This window comes from Leucopleurus acutus, assembly GCF_964270905.1.
Source record: "Leucopleurus acutus genome assembly, chromosome: 15".
Taxonomy (NCBI): domain Eukaryota; kingdom Metazoa; phylum Chordata; class Mammalia; order Artiodactyla; family Delphinidae; genus Leucopleurus; species Leucopleurus acutus.
In genome coordinates, this window is record NC_139157.1 from 51,008,042 (window position 1) to 51,025,054 (window position 17,013).

At 36.8% G+C, this 17,013-nt stretch overlaps 1 protein-coding gene across 1 annotated transcript in view; it reads left to right on the top strand.

The window, feature by feature from the left end:
• Positions 1 to 17,013, top strand: part of SEC63 (SEC63 homolog, protein translocation regulator) — a 69,080-nt gene that overhangs the window by 14,338 nt on the left and 37,729 nt on the right. Inside the window, exons 2-4 of the mRNA XM_082856014.1 lie at positions 6,972 to 7,071; positions 13,266 to 13,380; positions 14,939 to 15,051. Of these exons, the coding sequence (XP_082712140.1) occupies positions 6,972 to 7,071; positions 13,266 to 13,380; positions 14,939 to 15,051 (328 nt within the window). The remainder of the gene's footprint in view (positions 1 to 6,971; positions 7,072 to 13,265; positions 13,381 to 14,938; positions 15,052 to 17,013) is intronic.

Sequence of the window (17,013 nt, forward strand, 5' to 3'; positions counted from 1 at the left end):
TTCAACCTCAGTGTCTTTGTGATCACCAGAGCTATTTTAGGAGTCATCTAACAGTTTTTCAGAATGTATATGTTTCATCTGCGTTTGTGATATAGCACTTTTGGGCTCTGAATATGATACCATCACTGGAAATTTTATTCCAAGCCACAAGTGCAGTATTATATAACATTAGGTGTTTGATCATCCTGTAAGTATATATTTTTAATCTCCATAATGTAGCCACTTGCTAAATTTTTTAAGTGGTCTTTACAAAGGTTGCTTACAATGACAGCTTAACACTTGTAATTGTGAGATATACCCCCAGGGATAATTATGGAATATCTTAATATTTTTGCCTTCAGATGACCTCTGAAGTGTGCTAAACTACTATTAATTGAGATTGTTGTGGGCTTTCTTCCTCCAGCTTTTTTTTTGTTGTCTGGCTTTTTTCTTCTTTTAAAATAATCAAGCTCCCCAACCTCCCCCTCCCTCAAGGTGTTCATAAGTACTCAAATATATAGTGATTCCCTTTGCCTGAAGGATACTTGTAGGGGAATGGAAAAAGAGAATTGTTGCCTTATCACCTCTGTTTATTCTCCCAACCTTTCCTTTCTTCTCCCTGTGTCCCTGGTCTTCAGGCCATATCATTCAGCTGCTTTCCATGACCCCGCTATAGCCATGTGTTTTGGTGTGTGTGTGTTTAATATTGTCTCCAGTGGGGAGGTGCTCTTGGCACCTAGTGGGTAGAGACCATAATGCTGCCAAACATACTCTAATACACAGGGCAGCTCCCCACAACTGTTACCTAGTCCAAAATGTCCATAGTGCTGAGCTGAAAAACTGCTCTATAGTACTCGTTTCAGTACTCTAAAGGGAAAATAAAATTGAGGTGGGTAAGCATATGGTATAGTTGTATGCTGCTGTCCAGTCAAGCACCAGCTGAATCTATTTGAACCACTTGGTTTGTATTGGTTTGCACTTACGTTGCACTTATATAATCCTTAGGCATTCCTGAGGATTATGAACTTTGGTTCTGGTGGGGTGGTTCTACTCTGATCCAAACATTTTCAGCTGCTTTCTGGGTTTCCTTCTCTGTTGCCAGGGTATGCATAGGGGGGTAGGTGGCAACTGAACCCAGGTTTCTGAAATCCTTCCAATTTAGGTAATCTGTGATTGTGTGCACTGGGTGGTAGTGATGGTGAGTAGCGTTAAGTGTCTTATCTATCCCAAATCCAAACAGTTCTGACCTGGCCTTGAGAATGACACACTATGGCTAACTATTCAGATTCAGGTTAAGAGCATAACAGAAGCTTTAGTCTCTGTTAGTCTGTTTTGAGATTAGGGTGACTAGGTAAGCGATAGTTTTGGAGGTCTGGAGCACTGAATTCTGTTTTTCATTTCCAAATGATCATTTTCATGCCTTTTCTATTTTGAAGTATTCTAGGAACCAAACTGCACTATTACAGTGAAACGTGTTTTCCTGTTTTTTTTAAATAAAAGAACAAAATTGTCCCAACAACGAGTGAGCCAGGGTCATCACATTGAGGTAATAATATATTCTCAACTAGCTGCAGAGAGACTTTGGGTAGCTAGAAAACTGATATATAATGTATTCTAGACTTTTTGGGGTATTGAATATAACCTTTTGATTCTTGGTACTATTTTCTTGGACCCCTTAAGGGATTTAGGAATAGTTTTTAGGAGTCACTGAATTTTAGAAAGAAGTGTGGTACATTTTTTTCTTTTAAGTAAATTATGTTATCTCTATATCATTTAGCTTTATTAATTTTAGTAATCTATTTTGCAAGGTATATTCTAAAATTTATTTCTCAGTGATTTTTATAATCCTCAAAATATATTGATATATTTATTTGAACTGAAAAATGAAGTCAGACTTTTTGGACCAAGTTTGGTTTGCCTGATTGGTTTAACAGTGAGGACTGCCTTTGTCAGTTAGGTTATGGAGCATGTTTTTTCTATAAATTGAATAACTGAAGATAATCTGCAACTTCCAAGTTTTGAAAAAACATACTTAAAGTAAAAGATAAAGCTATTTTACCTAACATTGTGCCATATTGACAACAGTGTACTTTTTATTTTTAAAACTAAGTTTCAGTGTTTAGACTTTCAACTCTTTGAACATATGGGATATTTACAAGTTGCTTATAAGTGAAAGCGTAACGGATATTTTACTCTTATTTTAGTAGTTTATCAATTTGTAATATTTATGTTGCCTTGATAACACACACACACATACGGATAAAAGTAGCAGCAGAAATTTTAGCACATAAAAAACCTTACGGATGTGTTAAACTTCACTGTGGTAAAATTACTGATGTTCTTTGGTCATGCGTGCCAAAGCATTTGGAAGTGAAGTGTCTTGATGTCTGCAACTTATTCTAAAAAAAGGGGAGAGGGAGGGAAAGAAGGAACTAGAGATAAAGCCAAGAGTTGCAGGATGTTAATAGTTGGTGGGTTTAGGTGAAGGGTATTGTTCATTGTAATATTCTTTCAACTTTTCTGAAGGCTTGAAAATTTTCAATATAAAAATTTGGGAAAAATAGTCACAGGGAATAAAACAAATTAACTTGAAGAAGTATGTGTCAGTATTATAAGAAATGACTTACCAGGATAAAAATATATTACATTAGGATAAAATTATGTGGGGGAAGTAGAATGAAGAGCTTGTTCATAAATTTCTGTAAATGGATGATGGTGGATATGAAATTGCCATTATGATTTTTAGATTTCATTGGTACATTTAAAAGCAATGAAACTATTTTATTTTAAAATATCAACTTATGTCAGAAACAACATCTTTTGCAACTCTTCAAACTTACGATGAAAATTTTAGATGTCAAATTAGAACTCTACAAGAGGGTAGATGATTTTTTTTTTTTTTTTTTTTTTTTTTGCGGTATGCGGGCCTCTCACTGTTGTGGCCTCTCCCGTTGCGGAGCACAGGCTCTGGACGGCGCAGGCTCAGCGGCAATGGCTCACGGGCCTAGCCACTCCGCGGCATGTGGGATCTTCCTGGACCGGGGCACGAACCCGTGTCCCCTGCATCGGCAGGCAGACTCTCAACCACTGTGCCACCAGGGAAGCCCGAGGGTACATGATTTTTAAAAAATTCTTTTGTAGTAAGCAGGCACACAGGTTTGAAGACCGGATCTGGCTCGCATTCTTTCAGCTCTTTAGGTTCTAGGAATATGGTGCTAAGGGGGGTTCACTCAGTTATATTACAGACTGACAGATCATTCTGCATGACAGGTGGATATGACTGTTTTAGCAAAGGCACTGTATAGCTTGTGAAGCACAACCATAATAACCTGCCCCCAAGCCTGGACTACTCCCGTGGACATACAAATTTCATGATTGCTGAGAGCAATCATCATATGTTGTTATTTTTTTTTAAATCACAGAATTGTTTTATGACCTTGTAATTTCCCTTTTCTATAAATGTGAATAATTTCTTTAAAAACTATATTATAAGTTAATGACATTACTTAGGTAATTTTTGCTGGCCATGAAACTAGTAATTCTATAAACTAGAAGTTGATAAATGAATTTCTTTTTATTCTAAGTGCCTTTAAAAAACTCTCAAAGTACTTTACTTTTTTTTTCTTTTCCATTATGGTTTATTACAGGATATTAAATATAGTGCCCTGTGCTACACAATAGGACCTTGTTGTTTATTCTATATATAATAGTTTGTATCTGCTGTTCCCAAAGTCCCAATCCATCCCTCCTTGTGGAAGGACTTTACTTTTTTTTTTTGTGGTACACGGGCCTCTCACTGTTGTGGCCTCTCCCGTTGCGGAGTACAGGCTCCAGACGTGCAGGCTCAGCGGCCATGGCTCACGGGCCCAGCCACTCCGCGGCATGTGGGATCTTCCCGGACTGGGGCACGAACTCGTGTCCTCCGCATCGGCAGGTGGACTCTCAACCACTGCGCCACCAGGGAAGCCCAAAGGACTTTACTTTTGATAGTTACTTTGACTTGAGGTCATTAGTATAGAATTTTGTAATGTGTACTATGAATATTGAGTGGTGCTGGATATTACTGTGTTACTGTGTAAACTATACCCCATAGTACTTACTGATTATTTAAATATTCTGCTAAAAGGTTAAGATATAAATTTTGGATTGGAAGAGTGAGGCATACAAGGTGCGTGTATACGTCGTGCAAGACTTTGGGGGCTGAAAACCATGTGTACTTTCTCTTGGACAGAAACGTTGGGAGAATATTATTCCTTTGACTAGATCAAGCCTTGTGGTTAATAGAGACTTCAGCATGTTCTTATAACATGTTTCCTTGGTTTCATACTTAAAATGGGAGACTTAATTTAATGAAATCCAGATTAAAAAATCACCTGTGGTGTTTTCAGAAGTGTCCATAATTTAACTGTGAAAATCAGAAAATTTACATTACTACCATTTCATCACGACATGTTTCTTTAGTCTCCTTCAGTCTGGAACAGTTCTTTAGTTTCTCCTTGACTTTAAAGATCATAGGCCAATTATTTTGTAGAATGGACCTGAATTTTGGTTGTCTGGTATTTTCTCATTATTAGATTCAGGTTATGTATCTTAGAGAAGAATTTCACAAAACTGATTCTGTGTTCTTCTCATTGCATTCTGTTAGATGGTATATGATTGCACTTTGTCTCATTGCTGGTGATGTTCACCGATCACCTGATAAGATGTTGTCCACCAGATTTTTTGTATTAGTTTCCTATCATTGCTGTAACAAACCACAACCTTAGTGGCTTAATATTACACAAATTTATAGTTTTGGAGGCCAGACTTCCAAGGGTGGTTTTACTGGGCTAGTGATTGTGTTGGCAGGGCAGGTTCTTTCTGCAGGGTTTAGAATAGAATCCTTGCCTTTTCCAGCTTCTGGAGACAGCCTGTATTCTTTGGTTTGTGACCTCTCCTTCCATCTTCAAAGAACATCACTCCAACCTCTGCTTGCATTGTTATATCATCTTCTCTTTGACCCTCCTGCTTCCTTATAAGGACCCCTGTGATTATATTGGGACCACCCAGATAATATAGGATAATCTTCCCATCTCAAATCTTTAATTTAGTCACATCTGTGAAGTCCCTTTTGCCATGTAAGATAATATATTCACTGGTTCTGGGTTTTAGGATGTGGTGGACATCTTGACAGGGGGCAATTATTCAGCCTATCACACTTCCCCACTGTAAAATCATTCTTTCCCTTTTGTAATATTTTGTGGGAAGATACTTGGATCTCTGGTTCCCATTAGCAGAGAATGCTATTTAGAAATCAAGATCTGGGTGCTAGGTGTGCTCACTGCTATTGAGATGTCATTGTTCCTAGGCTCACTTAATAGAGTTAGAGAATGTGTATGTATGTGTATAGATCTACATCTATATTTCTATATTAAAAGATATTAACTAGTTCTTACTCATATCTTCAGTTCCACTCTAATACCACAGAGTTACTTCATGTTTTCTAATTTTTCACATATGTAACTCCCTTCTCTGACAGTGAAAAACTGACTGCAGTTATCCTTAATATATTAACTTACTTGATAATTCTCCCTGCATATTACCAGTCTCCTTTTCTGCCACCACCCCTCCCCCTACATGGATCCCTCTTCACCACACCTGTTTCTGATACCTCCTGCCACATAGCTCTCTCATGTGGATTCTTTCCTGGAAGCATGGTGATAACAGGGTTGGTGGGCTTCTTATATGGCAGCTTTGGAACATTCTATTATATGCAAAGTTCTTTTACTTACCTGAGATCTCATTTAAGGACTTTGGTTTTGTAGTTTTTTAATATTGTGAAAAAATTTTTATTTAGTATTAAGCAGCTGGACTCAGTTGAGATGATCTCAGTTTTGTTGGCAACATCCAAAGCATCATAGTCAGTAGCCAGTCGAACATACCTTCTTCTCTCCATCAGCCCTGATCAGGGTGTTGACCTTGGCCATGTCAATGTTGTAGAGCTTCTTCATAGACAGTTTGATCTGGTGCTTGTTGGCTTTGACATTCATAATGAACCCAGGTGTATTGCTGTCTTCTATCTTCTTCATGACCAACTCCCTGCTCAAGGGGAACTTAATGATGACATAGTGGTTAAGCTTGTCGCTCTTCCAAGGATAAACGGGCTGCCTTCGGGGTGTCTTGAGCCACCCAGAAAGTGGGTAACATGCAGTCTTCTTGTTTTGTGTGTGTGGATATGGATGCTTTCTAGCACTGCCTTCTTGGCCTTCCAAGCTTTTGTTTTTGTCTTTGGCTTTGGAGTGGCATGGGCTTCTTTCTTTGCTTTCTATATGCCATCTTCATGAAAAGGTAGATTTTTATTTTAAAACTTACCTAATTTTTTTTTAAACTTGGGAGAGTTATTCAAACCAAGTGATTGTGGTGAGCTTAGTAAAACAGTATATGATATGTTGGCTTTGGTTTAATTCCTTTTTAATTGAATTGCAGATTTTTCCTGGGGACTAAAATAATACCTTTTGTTATAACTCTTATATAAACCTATTTTAACTTCTTAAGGGTTTGGGTGACTTTTCTCATTTAACATAATTATTTTCATATTTGAAGACTATCATTTCTGCTTGGCTTCCTTAATAAAGTGCACGTCCCAACTATTTTGCACTTTTTGTTACTTTTATAGCAGAAGGGAAAGGAGGAGAGAATTTCTCAGAAATTACTGATTATATAACTAAATATTTCGGGTTCAAGTCAGTTTTTAATTTTTTCAGTTAGAAGTTAAGTCTCACATGAAAAATGATTGCCTGGTAGTTGAATAAAATTTTCCAGATAGATCATTTGTTCTAAGTGGTAGAAAATTTAGCCTATCTTGTGAATTTTTCTTAAAGGTTTAAGTAGAGAGTACTTTGTTCCAATATAATATTAGCATGATAATGAAGGTTAGTATGGTTTTAACTCTGGTTTTGCCTTCACTGTGGAAATCGTTGAACTTATCACCTTATTTTTCTTTCTTTTGACAGAGCAAAATCGATTAAAGAATATCAGAAAAGTATATGGAAGATGTATGTGGTATCGTTTACGGTTATTAAAACCTCAGCCAAATATTATTCCTACAGTAAAGTAAGTAATTGATTTCAATAAAAAACATACTTAGTGCTTACTCTTTGCTAGGTATCATATAAAATAGGGGTATAATGATGAATAAAAACGTGTTTGTAAAGAAATTGTAACCTTAGTAGGGGTAAGATGTGATTAGTAAATTTGAGAACAGTCTGAACAGAGAATGGTTTAGAAGTTCAAAGGAGAGAGAGTGTACTTCTGACTTGGGGGAGGAGGGGAGAAAGAGAAGTCAAATCTTGAAGGAAGATCTTGTATACCTTGTGTCAGGATTTGAATTTTGTCTTAAAGACTATGGAGGAATCTTTAAAAGGTTATCGAAAGCATGGAGGTGACAGGGTCAAGTTTGCATTTCATGGTGATTGAAGTTTTTGAGCACATACTGTGTGCCAGGTGCTGTGCTAGGATTTTATATTTTATCTCATTAGTTTTATGTTAACTTTAAGGTAGATATTTTTGCTTTTTCTCAGATGAGGAAACTGAGACTAAGAAGATGAGGTAACTTGACCAAGTTCCTCAGCAAGAGGTGGTGGAGTAGGGACCTAGTTACCCTTTATTTTTGCAGGGCCATCTGCTTAAACAGGCCATTAGCATGTTTAATTAGAGTAGGTGTCTGATTTTTTGAGGCTGTCGGGTATGCTGGTTAGCCTGGGCTTTGGACCTTCACCCTAAGTCATCAATTTACAGGTAACAGATGAAACTGAGGGGAAGCGAAAGAGCTGCCATTATTGGAGGACTGTATCCTGTGAATTACCTACGTATATCTATCCAGTAGATAGGAGGGCAAGACCTAGCAGAGGATATTAGTAAAAGTGGGTCCAGTTATTTTTAAAAATTGGTTTAGGGCTTCCTTGGTGGCGCAGTGGTTGAGAGTTCGCCTGCCGATGCAGGGGACACGGGTTCATGCCCCGGTCCGGGAAGATCCCACATACCGTGGAGTGGCTGGGCCCGTGAGCCATGGCCGCTGAGCCTGCGCGTCCGGAGCCTGTGCTCCTCAACGGGAAGAGGCCACAACAGTGAGAGGCCCGCGTACTGCAAAAAAAAAAAAAAAAGAAAAATTGGTTTAAATGATGATGATAGTTTTCAACATATGTGCCTGGATTAGTTCTTTTGTAGAGGGAGGGAAATCTTAGCTTTGGTGTTAAGAGTTCTTCAATGGTGTGAAACTAAAAGGCAAAATTAGTGTTTACAAGAGTAGTTTCATGTTCACTATGTATTCCTTGCTATTCTCATTTTTTGTTTTGTTTTTTTAATTTATTTATTTTGGCTGCATTAGGTCATCATTGCTCACGCGGGCTTTTCTCTAGTTGCGGCAAGCAGGGGCTACTACTTGTCGTTGCAGTGCGTGGGCTACTCGTCGTTGCGGTGCGTGGGCTTCTCATTCAGTGGCTTCTCTTGTTGTGGAGCATGGGCTCTAGGCACGCGGGCTTTAGTAGTTGTGGCCCGTGGGCACAGTAGTTGTGGGTCGCGGGCTCTAGAGCACAGGCTCAGTGGTTGTGGTGCATGGGCTTAGTTGCTCCGTGGCATGTGGATCTTCCCGGACCAGGGCTCGAACCCATGTGCTGTGCATTGGCAGGTGGATTCTTAACCACTGCGCCACCAGGGAAGTCCTTGCTTCTCGTTTTAAATTAAACTTTTATGAGGCAGCAGGCAGATATTTTTGGCTTTCCAGTCTCTTCTGTTTTGGGCCTTGGTCAACACATTGTGGGTATCTGAACCTCAGTTTTCAAGAAAAAAAACCCAACTTTGTGATGTTCTCTTTAATAATTAGTAAAGAGATTTACTTAAATAGAAGTACAGATTAATGCATGTTTAAACAAGGAAGAATTAAATAATACTGGTAAAATTTTAGATAAGGTCAGGAACCATCAAAACCTTTTTGCTACTTAACCTTGAAGCATTCTTTCAAAATTAAGTAGTCATTGTGTAATACTCTAATTTCTGGAAGTTGCTTAAAAGAAAAAACACAAGACCTCAACTTAATTACTGAAGCCATATGTAGGGAAAATGTTTGTCTTTTAAGAGAAACCAAACATGTTTTTAAAAAATTGGGCACAGAGTATGATGTAATCTGTTATGTTTCTACCTTTGGTATGGCTCTCAGGAAATTAGAGCGTGGTTTTATTGGTTGTGGTAGTTTTCATCAGCCTGGGGATTCTGTCATTAACCTCTTCTCTCTTCCCTTTATTCTTTGGCTCAGAGAGCTAGATGCTACATGAAGAGCATCTAACACAGGGTGTAGTGTATTTTAGGTGTTTTGTTCCCTTTCTCTTCTACCCTTGTTTGCTTTAAAATTTTACTTTAGTGGTTTTCAATTTTACTTTTATCATTGTTTTTTGAGCTTTGTAGCCTTTTGGGGAAGTTCACAAAACAAAATGTGGAGTTACTAAGTTTGTGTGGAAATAAAATATATTTTCAAGTGTTCTTTAGCATATTGAGGGTATTAGCAAACTTTGGGTTTGAGTCAAAAGTTACTGTTTTAAATTATTTTCATTATTCATAAAATAAGTAGTTACTGTGTGCTATGTATGTGTCAGGTATTATACTAGGCGCTGATATACCTGAGTAACTAACAAGTAAACAAGTGATGATAATAGAGTTTAGTAAGGGTTGTAAGGGACGGGAAGGGTGTGCCATGAAAGAACAGAGGGAGGGCTCTTAATTGGCATGAGATAGAGAAGATTTCCTTGTAAGTGAGGTCCTAGTTGAAAGCTGAGACTTGGGTTAGAGTTACTAATAACAGCAAATAGCTACCATGAATTGGTTGTTTACTATCTGTGAGGCACCTTTTAGGGGCTTTACATACCTAATCTTATTTAATTCTCAGACCCACCCTAAAAGTTGGAAGTTGAATTGTAAAAGGCTAAGCAGCTTGCCAAGATCTCTAAGTTAATAAGTGGTAAAGTTGGGATTTGACTTCAGGTAGTTTTTGCTCCAGAGCCTATGTTCTTAACTACCTCTCCCTAGATAGCCAGGTAAAAGTGGGAGTATTCCAGGTAGGCCTCCCTCTTCGTCTTTGGGCATACAGATAGTATGGAAAGCAGCTTGCAGTATTATGCCCTTAATAAGGTTTAGAGCATTAATTTGGTCAGATAGAAAGATATTTGCATCTGAGTGCCATCTCTGTTTGTTACTCTGAGGTTAGTCAGAACTGAATAGGATCCTGTCCACGTGCTCAAGGAGTTTGCAACGAGTCAGAGGAGGAAGGTCATGGTTTGTGCTTCTTTGTGACTGTAACCATGATCTCCCCATTGATCATCTTAACAAGGGTTAAGGATTGCTTCTTGGAGGATACATAATTTGAGTTGAGTCTTGAAGGATGAATATAGTTTGGATACGCAGCAATGGGGAATGGGAATTCTAGGTTGAAAGACCCAAGAGAGCAAAAGCATAATGGTGGGAAAAGCTTAGGGGACTGTGGGATATGGGGATTTATTTTGTTTGAAATACTAGGGTGATAAAAGTAAGGAGGTAGGTTGGAAATGGATCCTGGAAACTCCAAATAAACACATTTAAGCTAGGTTCCTATCAAGAGAGCTTAAACACACGGAATGCTTTCTTTCTGTATTTGAAAATAGGTCACTTCAGTTTTGTTTGATTAGGTCTCCTATGATTCATTTATGTCTTTGTTTAACAGTTCCTACCTAATGTAACAAATTGTGATACAAAAGGTATAAAAAAATTATTCAATCTCATCATTAAAGGTAACCACCATTAAGATGATTTACCTTATTAGATAACTCCCTAACACCATACACAAAAATAAGCTCAGAATGGATTAGAGACCTAAATGTAAGGACAGAAACTATCAAACTGTTAGAGGAAAACATAGGCAGAACACTCTTATGACATAAATCACAGCAAGATCCTTTTTGACCCAGAGAAATGGAAATAAAAACAAAAATAAACAAATGGGACCTAATGAAACTGCAAAGCTTTTGCACAGCAAAGGAAACCATAAACAAGACCAAAAGACAACCCTCAGAATGGGAGAAAATATTTGCAAATGAAGCAACTGACAAAGGATTAATCTCCAAAATTTATAAGCAGCTCATGCAGCTTAATAACAAAAAAAAACCCAATCCAAAAATGGGCAGAAGACCTAAATAGACATTTCTCCAAAGAAGATATACAGACTGCCAACAAACACATGTAAGAATGCTCAACATCATTAATCATTAGAGAAATGCAAATCAAAACTACAACGAGATATCATCTCACACCAGTCAGAATGGCCATCATCAAAAAATCTAGAAACAAATGCTGGAGAGGGTGTGGAGAAAAGGGAACACTCTTGCACTGCTGGTGGGAATGTGAATTGGTGCAGCCACTATGGAGAACAGTATGGAGGTTCCTTAAAAAACTACAAATAGAACTACCATATGACCCAGCAATCCCACTACTGGGCATACACCCTGAGAAAACCATAATTCAAAAAGAGTCATGTACCAAAATGTTCATTGCGGCTCTATTTACAATAGCCAGGAGACGGAAACAACCTAAGTGTCCATCATGGGATGAATGGATAAAGAAGATGTGGCACATATATACAATGGAATATTACTCAGCCATAAAAAGAAACGAAATTGAGCTATTTGTAATGAGGTGGATGTGGATGGACCTAGAGTCTGTCATACAGAGTGAAGTAAGTCAGAAAGAGAAAGACAAATACCGTATGCTAACACATATATATGGAATTTAAGAAAAAAAAATGTCACGAAGAACCTAGGGGTAAGACAGGAATGAAGACACAGACCTACTAGAGAATGGACTTGAGGATATGGGGAGGGGGTAGGGTAAGCTGTGACAAAGCGAGAGAGTGGCATGGACATATATACACTACCAAATGTAAAATAGATAGCTAGTGGGAAGCAGCCACATAGCACAGGGAGATCAGCTCCAGCTCGGTGCTTTGTGACCACCTAGAGGGGTGGGATAGGGAGGGTGGGAGGGAGGGAGACGCAAGAGGGAAGAGATATGGGAACATATGTATATGTATAACTGATTCACTTTGTTATAAAGCAGAAACTAACACACCATTGTAAAGCAATTATACTCCAATAAAGATGTTAAAAAAAAGATGATTTACCTTCTATATTTTTACTTATAATAAACTTTTATTTACAAAGAATAGGATTATATTATACATACAGCTTTGAAAGCTGTTTTTCTAATTTAACAGTACAAGGTAGATAATCTTCCGCAGCAAATATTTTTAGTGTCTAGATAGTATCTCTCTATGGATGTACTGTTATTTATCTTTTCAGTACTCTATTGGTGGACATTTATGTGTGTATGTTTTCAGCTATGAATTATACCTGTAACCACTCTTTTTATACTTTATAAACTTAATTTTAGTTTATTTCCTTCTAAATTTCTTGAAGTGGAATAGATGATAGTTAAAAAGGTATATACTTCTTTAGGGCTTTTGATAACCTTATTGCCAGATATTCCTTTAGAGTGTAGAATGTATGAGAGTTCCTTTTTACCTTAGCCTCTCCAACACTGATAATATCAATCTTTTAAATATTTTTACTAAATAGAACATATTGAGGAGAAATTAGTTTTTTTCAAACTATATGTTCTTTTATATCTTTTTTTAACCTGTTATGCACGTCTTTCTATATCTGTTAGCTAAAAATGTTCTATTGTGTGGCTATATCTTGGTTTATTTAATTAGTCTCCTATAAATGGTTTATTTAATTAGTTCCTTATAAATGGACATTTAAGGTTGTTTCCAAATTTTTACTGTTATAAACAAGGCTACTTATTCATCTTTGCACAATTGACCCATTATTTTTCATAGTTTATCTTACTAAAAGTGTAATTACAAGGTCAAGAGCAATTCTTTTTTACATTAAATGGTTAACTGAATACTAAGTATTAATATATTTTGATCTAATGGAATGGGTCCAATAAGTTAATGAGTACATTAACTTCTTACTTAAAATTCTGCAAATAGTAACTGAGAGAATATTATATGCCAGGCACTGCTAGGTTCTAGAGAATTCAAAGGTGAAAAAAGATGCAGTCCTTATTGTGTCTTACAACCCAGTGGTTATAGAATTTGAGTCAATAGCACAGTGACATGAGACTACTTAAGATCGTTTTATGCCTTGCCATAGTGTCTTTAGAATCTTAAAGGAAAACCATATAGTTGTATTTATTTATACTTCACTTATCTTTTTTCTAAACAGGAAAATAGTTCTGCTTGCAGGATGGGCATTGTTATTATTCCTTACATACAAAGTTTCCAAAACAGACCGAGAATATCAAGAATACAATCCTTATGAAGTATTAAATTTGGATCCCGTAAGTAGTATTTTATGTAGTCCCTTGAAAATACTCTGGGCCCACAGCCTAAAAGAAATCGAGCTGTGCCTAAAGAAATCAGACTCTGGTCAGTTAAAAAAGATACCTAATCCATTATTATTCTAATGCATATATGTTTTTTTTTGTTGTTTTTTCTTTGTGGTACGCGGGCCTCTCACTGTTGTGGCCTCTCCCATTGCGGAGCACAGGCTCCGGACGCGCAGGCTCAGTGGCCGTGGCTCACAGGCCCAGCCGCTCCGCGGCATGTGGGATCCTCCCGGACCGGGGCACGAACCCATGTCCCCTGCATCGGCAGGCGGACTCTCAACCACTGCACCACCAGGGAAGCCCCAGCATATGTTTTTTAAGCCACAGATGTTGATTGCCATCCTATTAAGAGTTGGTTTGTAATTGCTAAAAGTAAAAATATCTGAAGATGAGATGAGAAGTTAGTATATTTTTAAAAGACATTTCTAAGGTTGGTTTAATGCAAAGTTAGAAGCAGGAGGTTTATTTATGTTAGTTGGATGGGACCCTGTGTTAGTTGACACTAAGGCAGTGTGTTGGTGTCTTTGTCATAGAAATTCAGGTTAATCTTGAGTGTACCTGTTAGCTGACTTTCTTGATTGAACTTGAGTGATGGGTCCCAGTAGAAAATTGGTCTTTTAAGTTAATCAGTGGAAAGTTAGAACAGAAATGAATGCTAGAGATCATCTACCCTTTTTTTCTCATGGAGAAAATGAGGCCTGGAAAATTTGTGTTTTGTCTGGGGTCCCATAACTTCTTAGTAACCAAGGTGAATCTAGTGCCCTTTCCATTTTTTCTGCCATACTACTTTTTTTTTTTTACTTCTAGTCTCTCCTCAGTAGATGGCTTGATCCAGAGACTCATATGATACACAGTAAGGAGTGTGTTAATCTTGTAGTTTTCTGCTTTGTAGAAGAAAAGTTTGCATATCATCTGAGTTTTCTTATTGTGATGATCATGGTTATCAAGAGAGATTTTTTAAGATTAAAAGGTTTGGGGGCAATTTAATGCCATAAAAAATCAATGTGAAAAATTTATTCATAGAAATTGAATCTAATTAGGAAACAACTAAGGTAAACTTATTAAGTATTTACTTAACATTAAAATATTGACAGGCAGGTGAAACCAGAAATTCTTCAGATTTTTTTCTTAGAAAGGAAGTTAACCTTTGATTTGAGTTTTTTTTCAGCCAGACTTAATTTACTGTGATCATTCTTTGGTATTTAAATGTCACTATCATTTTATTTTATTTAAATGGCATTATATAGTATCAGTCTAAAATTGTCGGTGCCTAGGGTACTGCGTGGCACGTACTAGGTGCTCAATAAAATAAAATATCTTGGCCAAAATGAATATTTTTATTTTAAAAATATGTGGGTGAAATTTATAGGACAAGGTATATATAGGATGAAAACTTCATTTTCTGTTTCTGAAAATATTGAGTAGTTCAATATTTTAAGTTCAAAGTGGGATGGATTATGTTTTTACAGCATTGTGCTTATTTTTACTAAAACAAAGCCTTTTCTTTTAGGGGGCGACAGTAGCAGAAATTAAGAAACAGTATCGTTTGCTGTCACTTAAGTATCATCCAGATAAAGGAGGTGATGAAGTTATGTTCATGAGGATAGCAAAAGCTTATGCAGCGTAAGTATTATAGGACCCGTTACACATTTTTAAGAGTGGTAAAGATAGTTTTCTATTTGAATAAAGTAGTAATAAAATAGTTGTCATACACTTTTATTAAGTGCCTCATATGTTGAGTCTATCATTTATGGAACTACCTGGCAACCCTGAAGTGTTAATTTAGCCAAACCTTAATTTTAAATAACTTACAGTAGTGCTTTTGCCATGTAAGTTGGTTAAATTAAGTAATAAGTGATGTGTTAATTGAGCTATTTTCAAAGCATCCTGATTAGAAGAGATATACTTGCACCTTGTTTTCATTTCTAGGCTTTTTGTTAGGCTAGATCTATTTCTTTTATTTTGGCTTATAGCTTGTCTCATTTAAACTATAAACTAAAGATGAGTTTAATTTTGGGGAAACAGGATAGGGTATATAAAATTTGAAGTAATTCCTTGAGTATTAATATTACAAGAGTTAAAAAGTTAGCTGGACTCTTCAGGAATCATAGATATATCCCACACAGCTCTTATGTTGAATTAAAGAGTAAAATACAGACAAGATGTTATCTGTTTTTTGAGGACTCGGTGATGTATATAATTTTGTAAGCTAACTTAAAAAATATAAGTAAATAATAGGATATGCAGATATAATAGCAGGCTGTGAAAGTGGAATGTGAATGACAAAAGTTTGGGAAATATCATCTTACGCATTTTTGTGCATAATAAAAGTATATTGACTGTGTCTCCTCTCTGCCTAGCCCGCCCCCCCTTTGTGGATTGCTTGTTATCTATGTGAATATGATTCTGTAATAAAGCAATACTTTCAGGAGCTTCTGAAGTGTATACTACATTTTCTTTTCTATGCAGCAGATGTCCTCCAGATTGCTGTCTTTCAGTTGGTGTCTCCTTTTCCCCTTTTTTCAGTGTCTCCTTTAAGCATTTACCCTTGTTGCACAAGTATTGCAGTGCCTTAGTTGCTGTCTTCAGGTAATTTAAGAACTGAAGATTTCCAGAGGAAGTCAGAGAGCCTTGGTTTCCCTGTACAATTGTCCACCCCACCCAGAGCTTTAGCTATTGTTTCTTTCAACTTTCTGTCTCCTAATCAGATTCTTTTCCCCAAAATAATTAGTAGTTTTAATTTTAGTGCTTTTGGTACAGTTATTTTTTCCCCCCCCCCTGAGTTTTCAGGTATTGTAACACTTTCAAGTTCATGATTTTGTTCTCAGGTTACTGGAAATCTGACTCTATGATGTATTGTCACTATTCTAAGAAGTACAGAAGAATAATATATGGCCTTTGGTTTTAACTCAGTTACATGTTCAAGATGTAGAATGTTTTGTATGTAAAATGTCTTAAATAGTTGATGGTCTATCAGACAAGTGAAGAAGTAAAATGATTATGGGACCCAGAACTTTGAGTTATTGTAACTTGTACAGTATAATTAGATTAGTTAAAAGGGTGCATTTTACTGAATATAGGTTCTGAGTGATTGAAGCTGCTATCTTATGTATGTATAACTCTACCAGCCTAAGTTATGTAATTCAAGCAACGTGTAGAATGCAGTTATAAAAAACTGCATGATCTACAAAGTTTTTCAGAATTTGCCTTGTTTATTCAGGCTGGTTTCTCTTCCCTTATTCACTCATTATAATAAACAAGCTGGGTCATTCCTATTTCTTCAGACCAGATTGTAACTTAAAGGAAAGGAGGTATGGTTATTTTTGAGGAGTTAGACCAACTATTGATATCTGATTCATTCTTCTGGATATAGTTGGGATTTTGCTTTTGGGTGTAAAATCTATGTTTAAACTACTTTGTAACAAGTGGGCAGCGTGATTTACATCCTTAAAGATATTTTGATTTTTAAAAAGTATGTTTTCATGTGTTCTTACATATGAATATGTAACTTAGCTCTACATAGCCAACTCAGGCCCTTCGCATATAATTTAGTGAAAACATTCTCTGGGTTAGGATTTATAAACT